Source organism: Tasmannia lanceolata, unplaced genomic scaffold (assembly GCF_043159265.1).
Source record: "Tasmannia lanceolata isolate RefF3 unplaced genomic scaffold, GAP_Taslan_0.1 ptg000013l, whole genome shotgun sequence".
Classification (NCBI taxonomy): Eukaryota; Viridiplantae; Streptophyta; class Magnoliopsida; order Canellales; family Winteraceae; genus Tasmannia; species Tasmannia lanceolata.
The window spans coordinates 16,185,865-16,202,823 of NW_027518690.1; the positions used below are offsets into that span (position 1 = coordinate 16,185,865).

Sequence of the window (16,959 nt, forward strand, 5' to 3'; positions counted from 1 at the left end):
TCAAATTATGTGAGCCCCACTCTCACAAGTCGAGTGAAGCGTAAAAAAATACAGATAAAAACTAGGGCAAAGGTCTCTCTCTCTGCCCTTAAACGGAAAAGAGAGAAGAGGAGCAGCTAACAGGTCTCTTCCAAGGGAAACTGGAGGGAAAATACAGTAGAAAATGGTAAACTCATTACCTCAGTTGCATCAATTTCATTCTTGATACATTTATATGTTTGAAACCCATGAAAGATTTTGTTAATTATTTGTCTTTTCCATATTAAAACTCATGGATTTTGGTCTTGATCTTCTTCCAACAATGGGCAGCTTTTCATGAACAAAACATCTTTTTGGGTGCAATGGATCATTGAAGAGCAATCAAGGATCTACAAAGAGCATCAAGCTTTCAAGAAGAAGCCAAGCTATTCAATCTTCACTTCTTGTATAGGTGGCTAGGGCATTCCTTTTTTAATTCCCTAGAGAACAACCGCTTAGAACTCGGCGGAGAAGGAGAGTCTTTGTAAAGGTGTAAGGGCATCCTCATTTAATATCCCTTGGAAGTGTAACCGCCTCGGAGCCGGGCATCGTGGAGGTCTCCAATAGTGGAAATCCTTAAGGACGATCTTAAGAAGAGTGGAGTAAGGCTTTGCCCGAACCACTATAAATCGGTGTGTTCTTTCTTGTCTTGCACTTTCATTATTGTTTTTGGTTTGACGTTTCATTTTGCTTTCAATTATATTTGCACTAACCAAATATTTAATTAAGTGAAGAAAAATTCCAATTAGGGTTCATAGGTAATTTTTTAAAAATGGCTAATTTAGTGTTAAAATCAATTCACCCCCCTCTTGAGTATTTCACTTTCCAGTAGTCGATTAGGACAAGTCAACTTGGGAAATGCTCACAAAATCTGAGGATTGTTGGTTGTCTACTTCACTTCTTTGTTTGATTATAAACATCCTTTCAAATCCCATAACATATCACCTCAAATACATGCAACATATCACCTCAAATACATGCATATCGCCGCAAACATCCAAACGGTTTAGATCATTAAACAAGTGGTTCAAACATATGCTTCTGCCACCATTATTTTTCTTTTAAAAACTAGGCATAATGTCTCCTCTAACTATCTTATAATTCTGCAAGACTGTGCCGATGGTTTTCGTCTATTCGTAATGGAGAATATTTCAGTTTTGCATCCATTATTTAGCCATGAGTCCCTCCTAGGCTACAATAAATGGATATTACCCCTCATTCCTAACCCATTCCAAAACAGGTTCGCTCATGCCAAAGGGAGCAACCACAATTAGCGATTGGTCCACTAATTCATGCAAGGAAACTTGCATGTGGGTTTCCCTTCAGTATCTAATAACCTTGCTTTAATGCGTCCATAATTGAACTCTATAGACTAATTCTAAAAATACTATCTTAACACGTGCATCCCGCACAGGCATTCAGCTAATTTCAAAAATTTCATAAAATAAAATAAAATTCCAAACAGCTTCAAAATTTGATTATCAATTAAAATTGCTAATCATGTGATAACCCAAATCTTCCAATCAGCTACAATAGTGGTAATATTTCTACATTCTCATCCTTGAACTAAAAAAAAAAAAATGAAATAATGACAGAATTCCTCACATGCATGCCAATATTTCAACAACAGTTAAAAATAAATGAATGAGAAAAGTAATCGTCCATTCAAAAAAGAAAAGAAAAGTTAGGGTTATTTGGGATCCTTACCTAAACAGAACCTACGATGATATTGTTGATTGGAATAAAGATCAGCTTCACGAAAAACCCTACAAATCCCATCACAACGAACCCGATCGCAGTACGAAACGCAACTTTCGTGAATTCTACACCGTATTGAGCGATTTCAAAACCAAATCGAGGAGGGAAAAAAAATAAAAAGATTAACGAGAGATTTTAAATTTCGAAGATCCACATGATATTTCGAAGATTTGATCAAAAAATTCAAAAAAAAAGAATAATCGATAGAAAGAGCGATCGGACTGTAATTTTACCTTTCCGATCTGGTTTGTGGCATCTCTTGACGAGGCGGTAGCTGTCCTTGGCGAATTCTCTCAAAGGATCGACCACTGAATCTATGGCATCCATTTTCAGAAGGAGGAGAAGAAACCCTAGATCTGAGAGGAGAAGGAGAAATTTGAGAATTGTATGACTATGTAAAGAAAGAAGCCTTATGTTGACGCGTTTTATAGTAGTTTGACGCTATTTACCACAAACTCCCTACTTTTTCACTTATTTAAGAGAAACTCCCTTTGATTTTTCTGACTAGATTACTCAGTATGAGACATTATATCAAGAGAGATGATAAATTCGCTTTCTCTGTAGGATAGTTTGCACCACTTTATTCGTTAAAGTCTGCCACATTCCCTCCTTTACAGTGGTGCGAATTATCCCACAGAGGGTGCGAATTTATCACCACCTATATCAAACGTTGCGTTGGATTATCGAAATACGTATCCTAAATTCGAATTTATCACCACCTATATCAAACGTTGCGTTGGATTATCGAAATACGTATCCTAAATTCCTAATCCGATTCGTATTTCTATTACCTTAACACGAACGGGGAAAAAATAAATTAGTTATTTTAATTTTTTTAAAAAATAGGAAGTCTAAACTGAAGGGAACCCTCGCAAAAAAGAGGTGAAAGGGCTCCCCCAATGGCTGCAAATCACCATCATGTTTGACTTTTCGGCAGTTATTAATGCATGATGGGGATGTGCAGCCAATGGGAGAGCCTTTCACCTCTTTTTTGCAAGGGCTCCCTTCAGTCTAGAATTCCTCTAAAAAAAATTCATTAATTTTTTTTTTCTCAGTTGGGCAAAATAAAAATATCATGTATTGGGTCTAGGGGTGCAACTTGGGTCGGGTTGCATAGGGTTGCAGCCAACCCTAGCCCAACCCGAGATAGCATTCCCTCAATCCTAACTCGACCTAACTTGGACCTCAGGTCGAGGATGGTCAACCATCTAACCTGTTTTTTTTTTTTTTTCCAAATCGAGCCAGGTTTGAGTTGGGTTGGGTTTGGATTCTCCTAGGGCAAACAGAATAGTACAAGAAAAAACAAAGCACAGAGAAAATCACAATTAAATTAGAGGACGGAGGCTGGGTTCAAGTTGGGTCGGGTTGCCAAGGCCTCAACCCTAACCCAACCCGAAATTAAATCGGGTTGGCTTTTCCCAACCCAACATAAGGAAATGCCAACCCAAGCAAGTTAAAACCGTCTGTTTCGAGTTGAGTTTGACCCAAGTTGCACCCTTAATTGGGGCAAGAAAGGATGACCCTAAGCCGTTTGGATACGTGGATTTTAGAATCTAGGATTTCTTCAAAATTGTAGATAAGATGCAAGAGAGGAAGCGGACCATCCGTCGTTTTCTGATTCCTTGCCCTTCTTCCGTCAGTGAGAGAGCAACAGATCATCCCATGTTTCCATGTTTTAGAAATCGCAGGATGTGGGAGACATTTCAAAAACCTGGATTTCTTACCTAAAATCCAAGAAACGCTGTCGGAAGAGCACACAGCAGCTTGATGGTGAACCCTCTTGTACATTGCTTTCAACCTAAAACCTGGATTTTAAAATCCGCGTATCCAAATGGCCCCAATATGGAAGCAATGGTTGGATGAGAGTTGTGCTACGATGACAACTCATCATATATATCAATATTGGACGGTTGAGGGGCACAAAATTGGATGATCTTAACCATTCATTTTTTAAGAATGGACTTTCAAGGAGGTTTCTCTACCGTGCCATTCATTTTACACAGAACATATTGGACGGATAGGATCATCCTACTGAAAAAAAATTTGAGCCGAGGAGGAACAAATGAATGGTTTAGATCATCAAATTATGTGAGCCCCACTCTCACAAGTCGAGTGAAGCGTAAAAAAATACAGATAAAAACTAGGGCACAGGTCTCTCTCTGCCCTTAAACGGAAAAGAGAGAAGAGGAGCAGCTAACAAGTCTCTTCCAAGGGAAACTGGAGGGAAAATACAGTAGAAAATGGTAAACCCATTACCTCAGTTGCATCAATTTCATTCTTGATACATTTATATGTTTGAAACCCATGAAAGATTTTGTTAATTATTTGTCTTTTCCATATTAAAACTCATGGATTTTGGTCTTGATCTTCTTCCAACAATGGGCAGCTTTTCATGAACAAAACATCTTTTTGGGTGCAATGGTTCATTGAAGAGCAATCAAGGATCTACAAAGAGCATCAAGCTTTCAAGAAGAAGCCAAGCAATTCAATCTTCACTTCTTGTATAGGTGGCTAGGGCATTCCTTTTTTAATTCCCTAGAGAACAACTGCTTAGAACTCGGCGGAGAAGGAGAGTCTTTGTAAAGGTGTAAGGGCATCCTCATTTAATATCCCTTGGAAGTGTAACCGCCTCGGAGCCGGGCATCGTGGAGGTCTCCAATAGTGGAAATCCTTAAGGACGATCTTAAGAAGAGTGGAGTAAGGCTTTGCCCGAACCACTATACATCGGTGTGTTCTTTCTTGTCTTGCACTTTCATTATTGTTTTTGGTTTGACGTTTCATTTTGCTTTCAATTATATTTGCACTAACCAAATATTTAATTAAGTGAAGAAAAATTCCAATTAGGGTTCATAGGTAATTTTTTAAAAATGGCTAATTTAGTGTTAAAATCAATTCACCCCCCTCTTGAGTATTTCACTTTCCAGTAGTTGATTAGGACAAGTCAACTTGGGAAATGCTCACAAAATCTGAGGATTGTTGGTTGTCTACTTCACTTCTTTGTTTGATTATAAACATCCTTTCAAATCCCATAACATATCACCTCAAATACATGCAACATATCACCTCAAATACATGCATATCGCCGCAAACATCCAAACGGTTTAGATCATTAAACAAGTGGTTCAAACATATGCTTCTGCCACCATTATTTTTCTTTTAAAAACTAGGCATAATGTCTCCTCTAACTATCTTATAATTCTGCAAGACTGTGCCGATGGTTTTCGTCTATTCGTAATGGAGAATATTTCAGTTTTGCATCCATTATTTAGCCATGAGTCCCTCCTAGGCTACAATAAATGGATATTACCCCTCATTCCTAACCCATTCCAAAACAGGTTCGCTCATGCCAAAGGGAGCAACCACAATTAGCGATTGGTCCACTAATTCATGCAAGGAAACTTGCATGTGGGTTTCCCTTCAGTATCTAATAACCTTGCTTTAATGCGTCCATAATTGAACTCTATAGACTAATTCTAAAAATACTATCTTAACACGTGCATCCCGCACAGGCATTCAGCTAATTTCAACAATTTCATAAAATAAAATAAAATTCCAAACAGCTTCAAAATTTGATTATCAATTAAAATTGCTAATCATGTGATAACCCAAATCTTCCAATCAGCTACAATAGTGGTAATATTTCTACATTCTCATCCTTGAACTAAAAAAAAAAAAATGAAATAATGACAGAATTCCTCACATGCATGCCAATATTTCAACAACAGTTAAAAATAAATGAATGAGAAAAGTAATCGTCCATTCAAAAAAGAAAAGAAAAGTTAGGGTTATTTGGGATCCTTACCTAGACAGAACCTACGATGATATTGTTGATTGGAATAAAGATCAGCTTCACGAAAAACCCTACAAATCCCATCACAACGAACCCGATCGCAGTACGAAACGCAACTTTCGTGAATTCTACACCGTATTGAGCGATTTCAAAACCAAATCGAGGAGGGAAAAAAAATAAAAAGATTAACGAGAGATTTTAAATTTCGAAGATCCACATGATATTTCGAAGATTTGATCAAAAAATTCAAAAAAAAAGAATAATCGATAGAAAGAGCGATCGGACTGTAATTTTACCTTTCCGATCTGGTTTGTGGCATCTCTTGACGAGGCGGTAGCTGTCCTTGGCGAATTCTCTCAAAGGATCGACCACTGAATCTATGGCATCCATTTTCAGAAGGAGGAGAAGAAACCCTAGATCTGAGAGGAGAAGGAGAAATTTGAGAATTGTATGACTATGTAAAGAAAGAAGCCTTATGTTGACGCGTTTTATAGTAGTTTGACGCTATTTACCACAAACTCCCTACTTTTTCACTTATTTAAGAGAAACTCCCTTTGATTTTTCTGACTAGATTACTCAGTATGAGACATTATATCAAGAGAGATGATAAATTCGCTTTCTCTGTAGGATAGTTTGCACCACTTTATTCGTTAAAGTCTGCCACATTCCCTCCTTTACAGTGGTGCGAATTATCCCACAGAGGGTGCGAATTTATCACCACCTATATCAAACGTTGCGTTGGATTATCGAAATACGTATCCTAAATTCGAATTTATCACCACCTATATCAAACGTTGCGTTGGATTATCGAAATACGTATCCTAAATTCCTAATCCGATTCGTATTTCTATTACCTTAACACGAACGGGGAAAAAATAAATTAGTTATTTTAATTTTTTTAAAAAATAGGAAGTCTAAACTGAAGGGAACCCTCGCAAAAAAGAGGTGAAAGGGCTCCCCCAATGGCTGCAAATCACCATCATGTTTGACTTTTCGGCAGTTATTAATGCATGATGGGGATGTGCAGCCAATGGGAGAGCCTTTCACCTCTTTTTTGCAAGGGCTCCCTTCAGTCTAGAATTCCTCTAAAAAAAATTCATTAATTTTTTTTTTCTCAGTTGGGCAAAATAAAAATATCATGTATTGGGTCTAGGGGTGCAACTTGGGTCGGGTTGCATAGGGTTGCAGCCAACCCTAGCCCAACCCGAGATAGCATTCCCTCAATCCTAACTCGACCTAACTTGGACCTCAGGTCGAGGATGGTCAACCATCTAACCTGTTTTTTTTTTTTTTTCCAAATCGAGCCAGGTTTGAGTTGGGTTGGGTTTGGATTCTCCTAGGGCAAACAGAATAGTACAAGAAAAAACAAAGCACAGAGAAAATCACAATTAAATTAGAGGACGGAGGCTGGGTTCAAGTTGGGTCGGGTTGCCAAGGCCTCAACCCTAACCCAACCCGAAATTAAATCGGGTTGGCTTTTCCCAACCCAACATAAGGAAATGCCAACCCAAGCAAGTTAAAACCGTCTGTTTCGAGTTGAGTTTGACCCAAGTTGCACCCTTAATTGGGGCAAGAAAGGATGACCCTAAGCCGTTTGGATACGTGGATTTTAGAATCTAGGATTTCTTCAAAATTGTAGATAAGATGCAAGAGAGGAAGCGGACCATCCGTCGTTTTCTGATTCCTTGCCCTTCTTCCGTCAGTGAGAGAGCAACAGATCATCCCATGTTTCCATGTTTAAGAAATCGCAGGATGTGGGAGACATTTCAAAAACCTGGATTTCTTACCTAAAATCCAAGAAACGCTGTCGGAAGAGCACACAGCAGCTTGATGGTGAACCCTCTTGTACATTGCTTTCAACCTAAAACCTGGATTTTAAAATCCGCGTATCCAAATGGCCCCAATATGGAAGCAATGGTTGGATGAGAGTTGTGCTACGATGACAACTCATCATATATATCAATATTGGACGGTTGAGGGGCACAAAATTGGATGATCTTAACCATTCATTTTTTAAGAATGGACTTTCAAGGAGGTTTCTCTACCGTGCCATTCATTTTACACATAACATATTGGACGGATAGGATCATCCTACTGAAAAAAAATTTGAGCCGAGGAGGAACAAATGAATGGTTTAGATCATCAAATTATGTGAGCCCCACTCTCACAAGTCGAGTGAAGCGTAAAAAAATACAGATAAAAACTAGGGCACAGGTCTCTCTCTCTGCCCTTAAACGGAAAAGAGAGAAGAGGAGCAGCTAACAGGTCTCTTCCAAGGGAAACTGGAGGGAAAATACAGTAGAAAATGGTAAACTCATTACCTCAGTTGCATCAATTTCATTCTTGATACATTTATATGTTTGAAACCCATGAAAGATTTTGTTAATTATTTGTCTTTTCCATATTAAAACTCATGGATTTTGGTCTTGATCTTCTTCCAACAATGGGCAGCTTTTCATGAACAAAACATCTTTTTGGGTGCAATGGATCATTGAAGAGCAATCAAGGATCTACAAAGAGCATCAAGCTTTCAAGAAGAAGCCAAGCAATTCAATCTTCACTTCTTGTATAGGTGGCTAGGGCATTCCTTTTTTAATTCCCTAGAGAACAACCGCTTAGAACTCGGCGGAGAAGGAGAGTCTTTGTAAAGGTGTAAGGGCATCCTCATTTAATATCCCTTGGAAGTGTAACCGCCTCGGAGCCGGGCATCGTGGAGGTCTCCAATAGTGGAAATCCTTAAGGACGATCTTAAGAAGAGTGGAGTAAGGCTTTGCCCGAACCACTATACATCGGTGTGTTCTTTCTTGTCTTGCACTTTCATTATTGTTTTTGGTTTGACGTTTCATTTTGCTTTCAATTATATTTGCACTAACCAAATATTTAATTAAGTGAAGAAAAATTCCAATTAGGGTTCATAGGTAATTTTTTAAAAATGGCTAATTTAGTGTTAAAATCAATTCACCCCCCTCTTGAGTATTTCACTTTCCAGTAGTCGATTAGGACAAGTCAACTTGGGAAATGCTCACAAAATCTGAGGATTGTTGGTTGTCTACTTCACTTCTTTGTTTGATTATAAACATCCTTTCAAATCCCATAACATATCACCTCAAATACATGCAACATATCACCTCAAATACATGCATATCGCCGCAAACATCCAAACGGTTTAGATCATTAAACAAGTGGTTCAAACATATGCTTCTGCCACCATTATTTTTCTTTTAAAAACTAGGCATAATGTCTCCTCTAACTATCTTATAATTCTGCAAGACTGTGCCGATGGTTTTCGTCTATTCGTAATGGAGAATATTTCAGTTTTGCATCCATTATTTAGCCATGAGTCCCTCCTAGGCTACAATAAATGGATATTACCCCTCATTCCTAACCCATTCCAAAACAGGTTCGCTCATGCCAAAGGGAGCAACCACAATTAGCGATTGGTCCACTAATTCATGCAAGGAAACTTGCATGTGGGTTTCCCTTCAGTATCTAATAACCTTGCTTTAATGCGTCCATAATTGAACTCTATAGACTAATTCTAAAAATACTATCTTAACACGTGCATCCCGCACAGGCATTCAGCTAATTTCAACAATTTCATAAAATAAAATAAAATTCCAAACAGCTTCAAAATTTGATTATCAATTAAAATTGCTAATCATGTGATAACCCAAATCTTCCAATCAGCTACAATAGTGGTAATATTTCTACATTCTCATCCTTGAACTAAAAAAAAAAAAAATGAAATAATGACAGAATTCCTCACATGCATGCCAATATTTCAACAACAGTTAAAAATAAATGAATGAGAAAAGTAATCGTCCATTCAAAAAAGAAAAGAAAAGTTAGGGTTATTTGGGATCCTTACCTAGACAGAACCTACGATGATATTGTTGATTGGAATAAAGATCAGCTTCACGAAAAACCCTACAAATCCCATCACAACGAACCCGATCGCAGTACGAAACGCAACTTTCGTGAATTCTACACCGTATTGAGCGATTTCAAAACCAAATCGAGGAGGGAAAAAAATAAAAAGATTAACGAGAGATTTTAAATTTCGAACATCCACATGATATTTCGAAGATTTGATCAAAAAATTCAAAAAAAAAAGAATAATCGATAGAAAGAGCGATCGGACTGTAATTTTACCTTTCCGATCTGGTTTGTGGCATCTCTTGACGAGGCGGTAGCTGTCCTTGGCGAATTCTCTCAAAGGATCGACCACTGAATCTATGGCATCCATTTTCAGAAGGAGGAGAAGAAACCCTAGATCTGAGAGGAGAAGGAGAAATTTGAGAATTGTATGACTATGTAAAGAAAGAAGCCTTATGTTGACGCGTTTTATAGTAGTTTGACGCTATTTACCACAAACCCCCTACTTTTTTCACTTATTTAAGAGAAACTCCCTTTGATTTTTCTGACTAGATGACTCAGTATGAGACATTATATCAAGAGAGATGATAAATTCGCTTTCTCTGTAGGATAGTTTGCACCACTTTAGGCGTTAAAGTCTGCCACATTCCCTCCTTTACAGTGGTGCGAATTATCCCACAGAGGGTGCGAATTTATCACCACCTATATCAAACGTTGCGTTGGTGTGGGACCCGATCCCGCGAGAGGGGTGTGGGGCGCGAGCCGCCACGCACTATCTCTTGGTCTCTCGTACCCACGCGATTGGCGTGTGCCTTTTATTATTGATTTTAATTCATCTTTTATGTGAACTTGAGATCACTAAGGCAATCCGAATTCCACACAAAAGAGACTGACAGAGTCGCCACCTAGATGTGGGATCTATGACCCATAATTAACCAGAAATCTAGACTCGCTACCTGGTTACAAGAATGGAAGGTATGGGGATTTATCCACCACATGCACCATTCCTGCCCGATAATCGGTCTTAAATTCCAAAAGTTAACTCTTTTAAATTCATTTTAAATTGCTCATTCAACTCTCTGTTAATGTGCGAACTACGTGACATGCACCCTATGATCTAATTTCTGATATGCAAACGCATGCAAGCTATAGCTAAAGGTATAGGATCAGTACTAGAAAGTAAGAAAACACATCAAAATATACGATGACTACATAACAAATCCTAAGACTCTAAATTATTAGCCTGAGTCCTCGGATGGTCTGGTATTCATCCAAAGAAGCCTACGTATCCCCGCCTCCACGAGAATCAAGGCAACGTAGTTCTTCGCACCTATTCTAAGCTAGGATGCCTAAGACACCTAGACTTCTATCCTAGACTCGATCTAAAAGACCGAACCGGTTATTAAAGTTTCTTGTACGATTATTTAAATTTCAGTGAATTGTGGATTTTATGACACCCATATGCCCTAACTAAATGCAGATTAGCCCTAAGCTAATGCAGGTGGTTCTTACAATCTATGTGTGACTAGGCTGTATTTCCTAAGGAAAACCAAGGGTGGACTAGCGTATCCTACTCTAGTCATCACTCGGCGATGTGGATCGCCGACTGACCGGACGGAGGCGCTCCTATAACTCTAGGAAAGACCCCTAACTCTAAAACAAGCACACAGCAAACAAACAATCAAATAACCTATCAAAAAAAAATCCTAACTCTAAAACTCTCTATCTAGGAGAAACTCCTAACTCTAGAGGAAGATCTTTTGAAAACAAGATTTTAAAGGTTTTTGAAGAAGGTTTAAAACAGTTATTTACAAAAAAGTTTGGCTGGACTTGGGATATAAATCCCAAGCTGCACTACGTACCTCGGAAGAGGATCAAGCCAACGTAGTTCGAAACGAACTCTCCTAATTGTTATTTCTAAAACACTCAACACTTTTGGCTTTTTAGAGGTTTTCAAATGTTTTTGAGTTTTAAATTTCCAATGTTTTTGGATTTTAAAGCTTTTCCAATGCTCAGGACCTTTAGATGAATTCACTCTTACAGAGAACAAACAAGCATAACCATAAACTAGGGCAAAGCCCTAAAGTAAAAAGGGGAAACCCCAAACAAGCAACTAACGCCTCAAAGAGACGAACCACAACAAGAAAGATAGCGTCCCAAGAAGAGAGAAAACGATCCAAGATCCCAAGCAAGCAAAGCTTTAATAAGACTGAGTTAGCCTCTAATCAAAGCGAAGTAATCAACAACTCTAAAGGAGAAACTCCGAACTAACAACACTAAAGAGGGGAACAAATGAGTCAGAGACTCTCTAATACTACAACTTAGAGGAGGAATGAGTCAAAGACTCCCAAATAACGCCAACAGAAGAACCAATGAGTCAAAGACTTCCTAGTAATACAACAAAAGAACGAATGAGTCAAAGACTCTCTAAAAGAAATGGAAACATGAGTCAAAGACTCCAATAACACCAACTAAAGGATAGATGAGTCAAAGACTCTCTAAAAGAAAAGGAAACACGAATTTGCACATTTGGCAGAGGTAAAACACCCAGCCGGGCCGGACAGCTACCTAGCCCTAGGGTGCAACAAATGTGCAACCCAATACCCATAAGGGTAGGGGTATGGAGCCAAGCCGAGTAGGGCGTTCTTCCAAAACCAAACGGCGCACAAAGAGGACTAACGAGAGAATGAGACCGGGCGGGTCTCCCAAACACACACAAAGATGAAGGTGCTTTAGAGATTTTAAGATGATTTTCAATTAATTTTAATTTTTTAATGGATTTTACCAATTTTTAACCATATGAGTGATTTTACAAGTGAAACTGTTACAAACGAATTCGAAATGATTTGAAATTTCTGTAGCAAGAAGATGTGATAGAATGTAGCTTCCTGGAAGATTTTTACAGATTTTTTACATTAAACTCATATTTAATTTCGATTTAACAACTAATTGACCAGATTGCAAAATAACACAGAAACTACTAGAAATAGAAATCTAAATTCCATGAAATTTCTACAGTAGTAAGAGATAAGGGAAAATAGCATGCTGTGAGATTTCCATGAATTTAGAAAACTATTTACTATCAGTTTCGGATTTTTCAAATTTTAAACCAGATTATGAATTAACACTACAGCTCATATGAAACAAGATCCAAATCACTTGAAAATTTTACAGAAGCAAGAAGTATAGAATTTAAGACTACTGTAAAAATTTGGAGAATTTTATCTGTGATTTGACGTCAGTAACAATTCTCCCAAAATCTGATAATTTTCAAAGAATGCGTAAAATAATACACCAAACAAAATCCAAAAATTCTCACAAATTCATGGTAGAATGTATCATTATCATATTATTTTCCCACGAAATTTCATTATTTTTGGAATCTGTTTAGTATATCTTTTAGTTTTCTTCGTTAAAAATCATGCAAAAATCCGAAAATATACCAAATAATTCTGAAAAATTCTGAAAACAGTGTACCTACCTGTGATGAGTTCCTTGCCGAATCCAAAAGCCGAAAAACTCGAAAATCCCGCCTATGTGCGATCGCTTCCGCTTTTCTTCCTCTTGATCTTTTTTTTTCTTCTTTGCTCTCCTCACTTTGAATGGGGAGAGAGAGAGAGAGAGAGATGGTTTTTTTTCTAAGAGAGGGGTTCTTACCTTTCTTCTCCTCCTTTGGATGGTGGGATGAGAGGGTATTTATAGGAGAATGGGATAGGAGGTTAGGTGAGGTTAGGTGAGGTTAGGTAAGGTTAGGTGAGGTTAGGTAAGGTTATGTGAGGTTAGGTGGTTAGGTGAGGTTAGGTGAGGTTTGGATGGTTAGGATGAGAGGAGAGGTTAGGTGAGGTTTGGAGGGTTAGGATGAGAGGAGAGGTTAGGTGGTTTTGGATGGTTAGACCCAGGTCAAGATCTGCCATTGATCTAACGATTTAAGGAAATCGGGTCTCGGAATGGAATCAGGGTCCGGGCTATGAAGTGACCCTAGCTTATTTTGTCCCGATTGATGATCCGTAAAGTCAGATCAAGATATTAATGACCTAAAACATATAAATCAATGATAGAGGGGGTTCTCACATGGATTTAACACACTAAATTCACCAATCAGGGTATTTTTCAATTTTTCGGATCTAAACAATGTGGGCCCCCCGGTTGATTCGAATTTAGACAAATGTTCAATGCGGGCCCACCAAACGGGTCCAAATTCTCCCTTGGTCGGATTCTTATGAATAATCTCTTCTCAACACTTAGCGGAAAAATGCGAAACACGACGAAAATGATTGAACGGGATTTCGCCCAGGCATAGCGAACTTGGGTCCGGTCAAAATGGGGTGTCTACAGATGCCCCTCTTTGGCAGAGCGTGTGTAACACGCGAATGGCAAAGCTGAACAGACGACACATTTTGACTGACCCAAAAGCAAAACAAATTTTTGGTTTTTTTTTTTTTTTTCAGCTTCAAAATGATATTCACAAAGATAAAACTCTACCAACAATAGAGAGATAGCCTCTCACTAACTCTTAACTCGGCAACTAAGACATCTCAAAGAGATAGTCTCTCCCTAATACTCATGACTCAACTATCTAAACTAGTTAATAAGAAAACGAACGAACGATTACAACAACACAAACACTTTTTTTTTTTTTTTTTTTTATCAGGCTAAGCCAAAGCAAACATAACAATTGCTCTAAGAGCACCAACCAACCAAACAAACAAATCATTCCAATCACTCCACGAGTTTTCACCTTTTTTTTTTAGAAACCACGTTGCGATTTGTCTAAGACAAGTATAATTCGAAACACTCAAAGAGTTTTTTTTTTTTCTTTTTTAGAAACCTGCAAAAATAGGCCAAAGACCAATGTATCAAAACTCGTCCAAAATAAGTTCAAAACCAAACACTCAAAGAGTTTTTTTTTTTTTTTATATCATGCGGATCAGTCTAAGACTTGACCAATTTATTAGGGTATTCGAATATTTGAGCTAAACTCAAACATCTTAATACCAAAGGCGAGACTAAGTCTCAAGCCTAGCGATAGTTATACAGATCATTGCTGAAAATAAATCTGTGTAACTATCCGAGTAATTCTGACTCCACTCTTTCAAGGTAGCGAATCACTCTGGATCACGCGGTTCTGCTAAACAGTTCCACATAAACCCAAATTTGTATGTCCTGCTAAACAGTCCCATACAAACCTCTTCGCAGATACGCATGACTCCTAACACGTTAGGAAGCTGCACATTGCGGAACGATGATTAGGCAAGTCACTACGTGACATTGCACTACTAATCATCAGGGTACAAAGTACCCAGGCGAAGGAAGGAAAAACCAATCTGCGTAACGCTGGATCGGAAATATTTTCCTTATTGCAACCCACAAAAAGACCGAAGAAAATTCCAAACCGTGTAACTCAGGTTTGATAATTTCGAACTCTGTTAAAATCTCGTCGATCAGTCTAAAACTTTCTCGACCACTTATTAGGGTACTCGACTATTCGAGCCAAACTCAAATTTCTAATACCCGAGGTGAGACTAAGTCTCAAGCCTAGCGATAGTTATACAGATCATTGCTGAAAATAAATCTGTTTAACTATCCGAGTAATTCTGACTCCTCTCTTTCAAGGTAGCGAATCACTCCGGATCACGCGGTTCTGCTAAACAGTTCCACGTAAACCCAAATTTGTATGTCCTGCTAAACAGTCCCATACAAACTTCTTCGCAGATACACATGACTCCTAACACATTAGGAAGCTGCACATTGCGGAACGATGATTAGGTAAGTCACTACTTGACATTACAATACTAATCATCAGGGTACTAAATACCCGGGAGAAGGAAGAAAAGACTAATCCGTGTAACACAGGATCAAAAAAATTTTCCCTATAAAAATCCTCAAAAAGACCAAACCGCGTAACGCAAATTCGGTAATTTTTCTCTCTTTTTTTTTTAAAACCCCTCAAAAGGGACTAAACCGTGTAACACAGGTTTAGTAATTTTTCCTTATAAAACATTTTCAACAACAAGTCAAATGAACCATCAGATAGTGCAACACTAAATCCGATGATTTCTTATTCTATTAAAACACTTTTCAAAACACTTTGAAGAAAAGACCAGATCGTGTAACACATATTCTGCTAATCTCTATCTTTATTAAGAAGCTCTTCAGAACAAAAGAAGAAAAACCAGATCGTGGAACACGGAATCTGTTAATTTCTATCTTTATTAAAAACCTTCAAAAGGAATGAAGAATTTACCATCTTTGATCGATTTCACTAATGGGCCAGTCATCTCTTACCGAGAATAACTAGGAGCGCATGATCATGTCTATTGCAATTGTGGGCCATAGGATGCTGCAATGCACTGAGCGCAAAGCATGGGCAGTGGGCTGTAGGGACTCAAACAGGTGCGATCATGATCACAAGATCATGACCGGGGACGCATAACAACGGTCAAGAGGGTAATCTGAATTGCAGATTCGCGATCATTCGTGATCTAACGGTCAAGTAACCGCTCCAATCCAATCTAGACTATAGACTCGTGCAAGGACACGATCTAAATGTGATTTGAACTGTTGAGTCATGATCAGGTGATCTAATGGTCAAATTTCAGCTCGTATGAATTTATTCTTTCCTTTTTCTCTGGTAATCTGCTTTTTGCTGAAACAGAAACCAGTTTCTTCAAAAACGTGCATAATCAGAAGGTCTTCAGGTCTGTTTCAGTTTGTGCATAGCGTGTACAGACATCAATACACTTATTGGGCTTCATTGTATCTTGGGGAAAAATTCATGGAAACCATGTGCACATCAATCGTGAAGTGGTGGGGGCAAATACTTTCTTTAGTGGCTGTAGTAATGTGCCTTGAGGCAACCTTTTTCTTGGTGTCTCTGCCTAATCATTCCCCATCCCCTATTGATTCATCAATAATCTTAAGAAAATATATTGTTGCTTCATGGCATTATTTTCAATTCGACAAATATGTCGAGAATTTTTCAAACTTGAACGATTTGACAAAGGCAATTTCAAATGATGGAAAAAGATGCTTCAGATTATTCTTGTGAAACAACCAGTTACTCCAAAAGCTGAAGCTATTGGAGAAGGCCTTATTTATTCTTTTATACTTTTAACACTCCCCCTCACGTGTGGCCCCTCTTTCTTTGGGTTGGCCTACACGTGGCACATGTGGCCCCACTTTAGGGTTGACCATTGCATGTGGATTTTTAACATCAAGGAGGTTTGAACTCAGGACCTTTGCTCTGATATCAAGTGAAACGACCAGTTACTCCAAAAGCTCAAGCTATTGGAGAAGGCCTTATTTATTCTTTTATTCTTTAACAATTCTCACCACCCTCAAGGTGGTTCACGTTCTTACTACCTCCAAGCCAGTAGAACATGAAGAAGAAACAATTGTAGAAGCTTGTGCAAGGATGAAGTGGGAACATGATGACTACATCTACAAAGGACACATTCTAAATGCAGTTTATAATTCATTATTTGACCTATATCAAAGCATAGGATCTGCAAACGAGA

The 16,959-nt window shown here is 38.3% G+C and overlaps 3 protein-coding genes across 3 annotated transcripts; all 3 read right to left on the reverse strand.

Annotated features, from left to right (window-relative positions):
• Positions 1 to 1,725: 1,725 nt before the first annotated feature.
• Positions 1,726 to 2,103, reverse strand: LOC143890854 (protein transport protein Sec61 subunit gamma). The gene is made up of 2 exons (XM_077395536.1): positions 2,010 to 2,103; positions 1,726 to 1,841 (listed from the first exon to the last, which is right to left on the reverse strand). The coding sequence occupies exons 1-2, from the start codon at positions 2,101 to 2,103 to the stop codon at positions 1,726 to 1,728; spliced, it is 210 nt and encodes a 69-aa protein (XP_077251651.1).
• Positions 2,104 to 5,578: 3,475 nt separating this feature from the next.
• LOC143890856 (protein transport protein Sec61 subunit gamma) lies at positions 5,579 to 5,956 on the reverse strand. Its single transcript, XM_077395538.1, has 2 exons — positions 5,863 to 5,956; positions 5,579 to 5,694 (listed from the first exon to the last, which is right to left on the reverse strand). The coding sequence occupies exons 1-2, from the start codon at positions 5,954 to 5,956 to the stop codon at positions 5,579 to 5,581; spliced, it is 210 nt and encodes a 69-aa protein (XP_077251653.1).
• Positions 5,957 to 9,434: 3,478 nt separating this feature from the next.
• On the reverse strand, positions 9,435 to 9,812 carry LOC143890855 (protein transport protein Sec61 subunit gamma). Its single transcript, XM_077395537.1, has 2 exons — positions 9,719 to 9,812; positions 9,435 to 9,550 (listed from the first exon to the last, which is right to left on the reverse strand). Exons 1-2 carry the CDS (start codon positions 9,810 to 9,812, stop codon positions 9,435 to 9,437), a joined length of 210 nt encoding a protein of 69 aa, XP_077251652.1.
• Positions 9,813 to 16,959: the final 7,147 nt, after the last annotated feature.

Excerpts from the sequence above, each read along its gene's own strand:
- LOC143890855 (XM_077395537.1), bottom strand. The coding sequence starts at position 9,812 with ATGGATGCCATAGATTCAGTGGTCGATCCTTTGAGAGAATTCGCCAAG. Across the intron at positions 9,551-9,718 it reads CCACAAACCAGATCGGAAAG|AATTCACGAAAGTTGCGTTT; the intron begins GTAAAATTACAG and ends AATACGGTGTAG.
- LOC143890856 (XM_077395538.1), bottom strand. The coding sequence starts at position 5,956 with ATGGATGCCATAGATTCAGTGGTCGATCCTTTGAGAGAATTCGCCAAG. Across the intron at positions 5,695-5,862 it reads CCACAAACCAGATCGGAAAG|AATTCACGAAAGTTGCGTTT; the intron begins GTAAAATTACAG and ends AATACGGTGTAG.
- LOC143890854 (XM_077395536.1), bottom strand. The coding sequence starts at position 2,103 with ATGGATGCCATAGATTCAGTGGTCGATCCTTTGAGAGAATTCGCCAAG. Across the intron at positions 1,842-2,009 it reads CCACAAACCAGATCGGAAAG|AATTCACGAAAGTTGCGTTT; the intron begins GTAAAATTACAG and ends AATACGGTGTAG.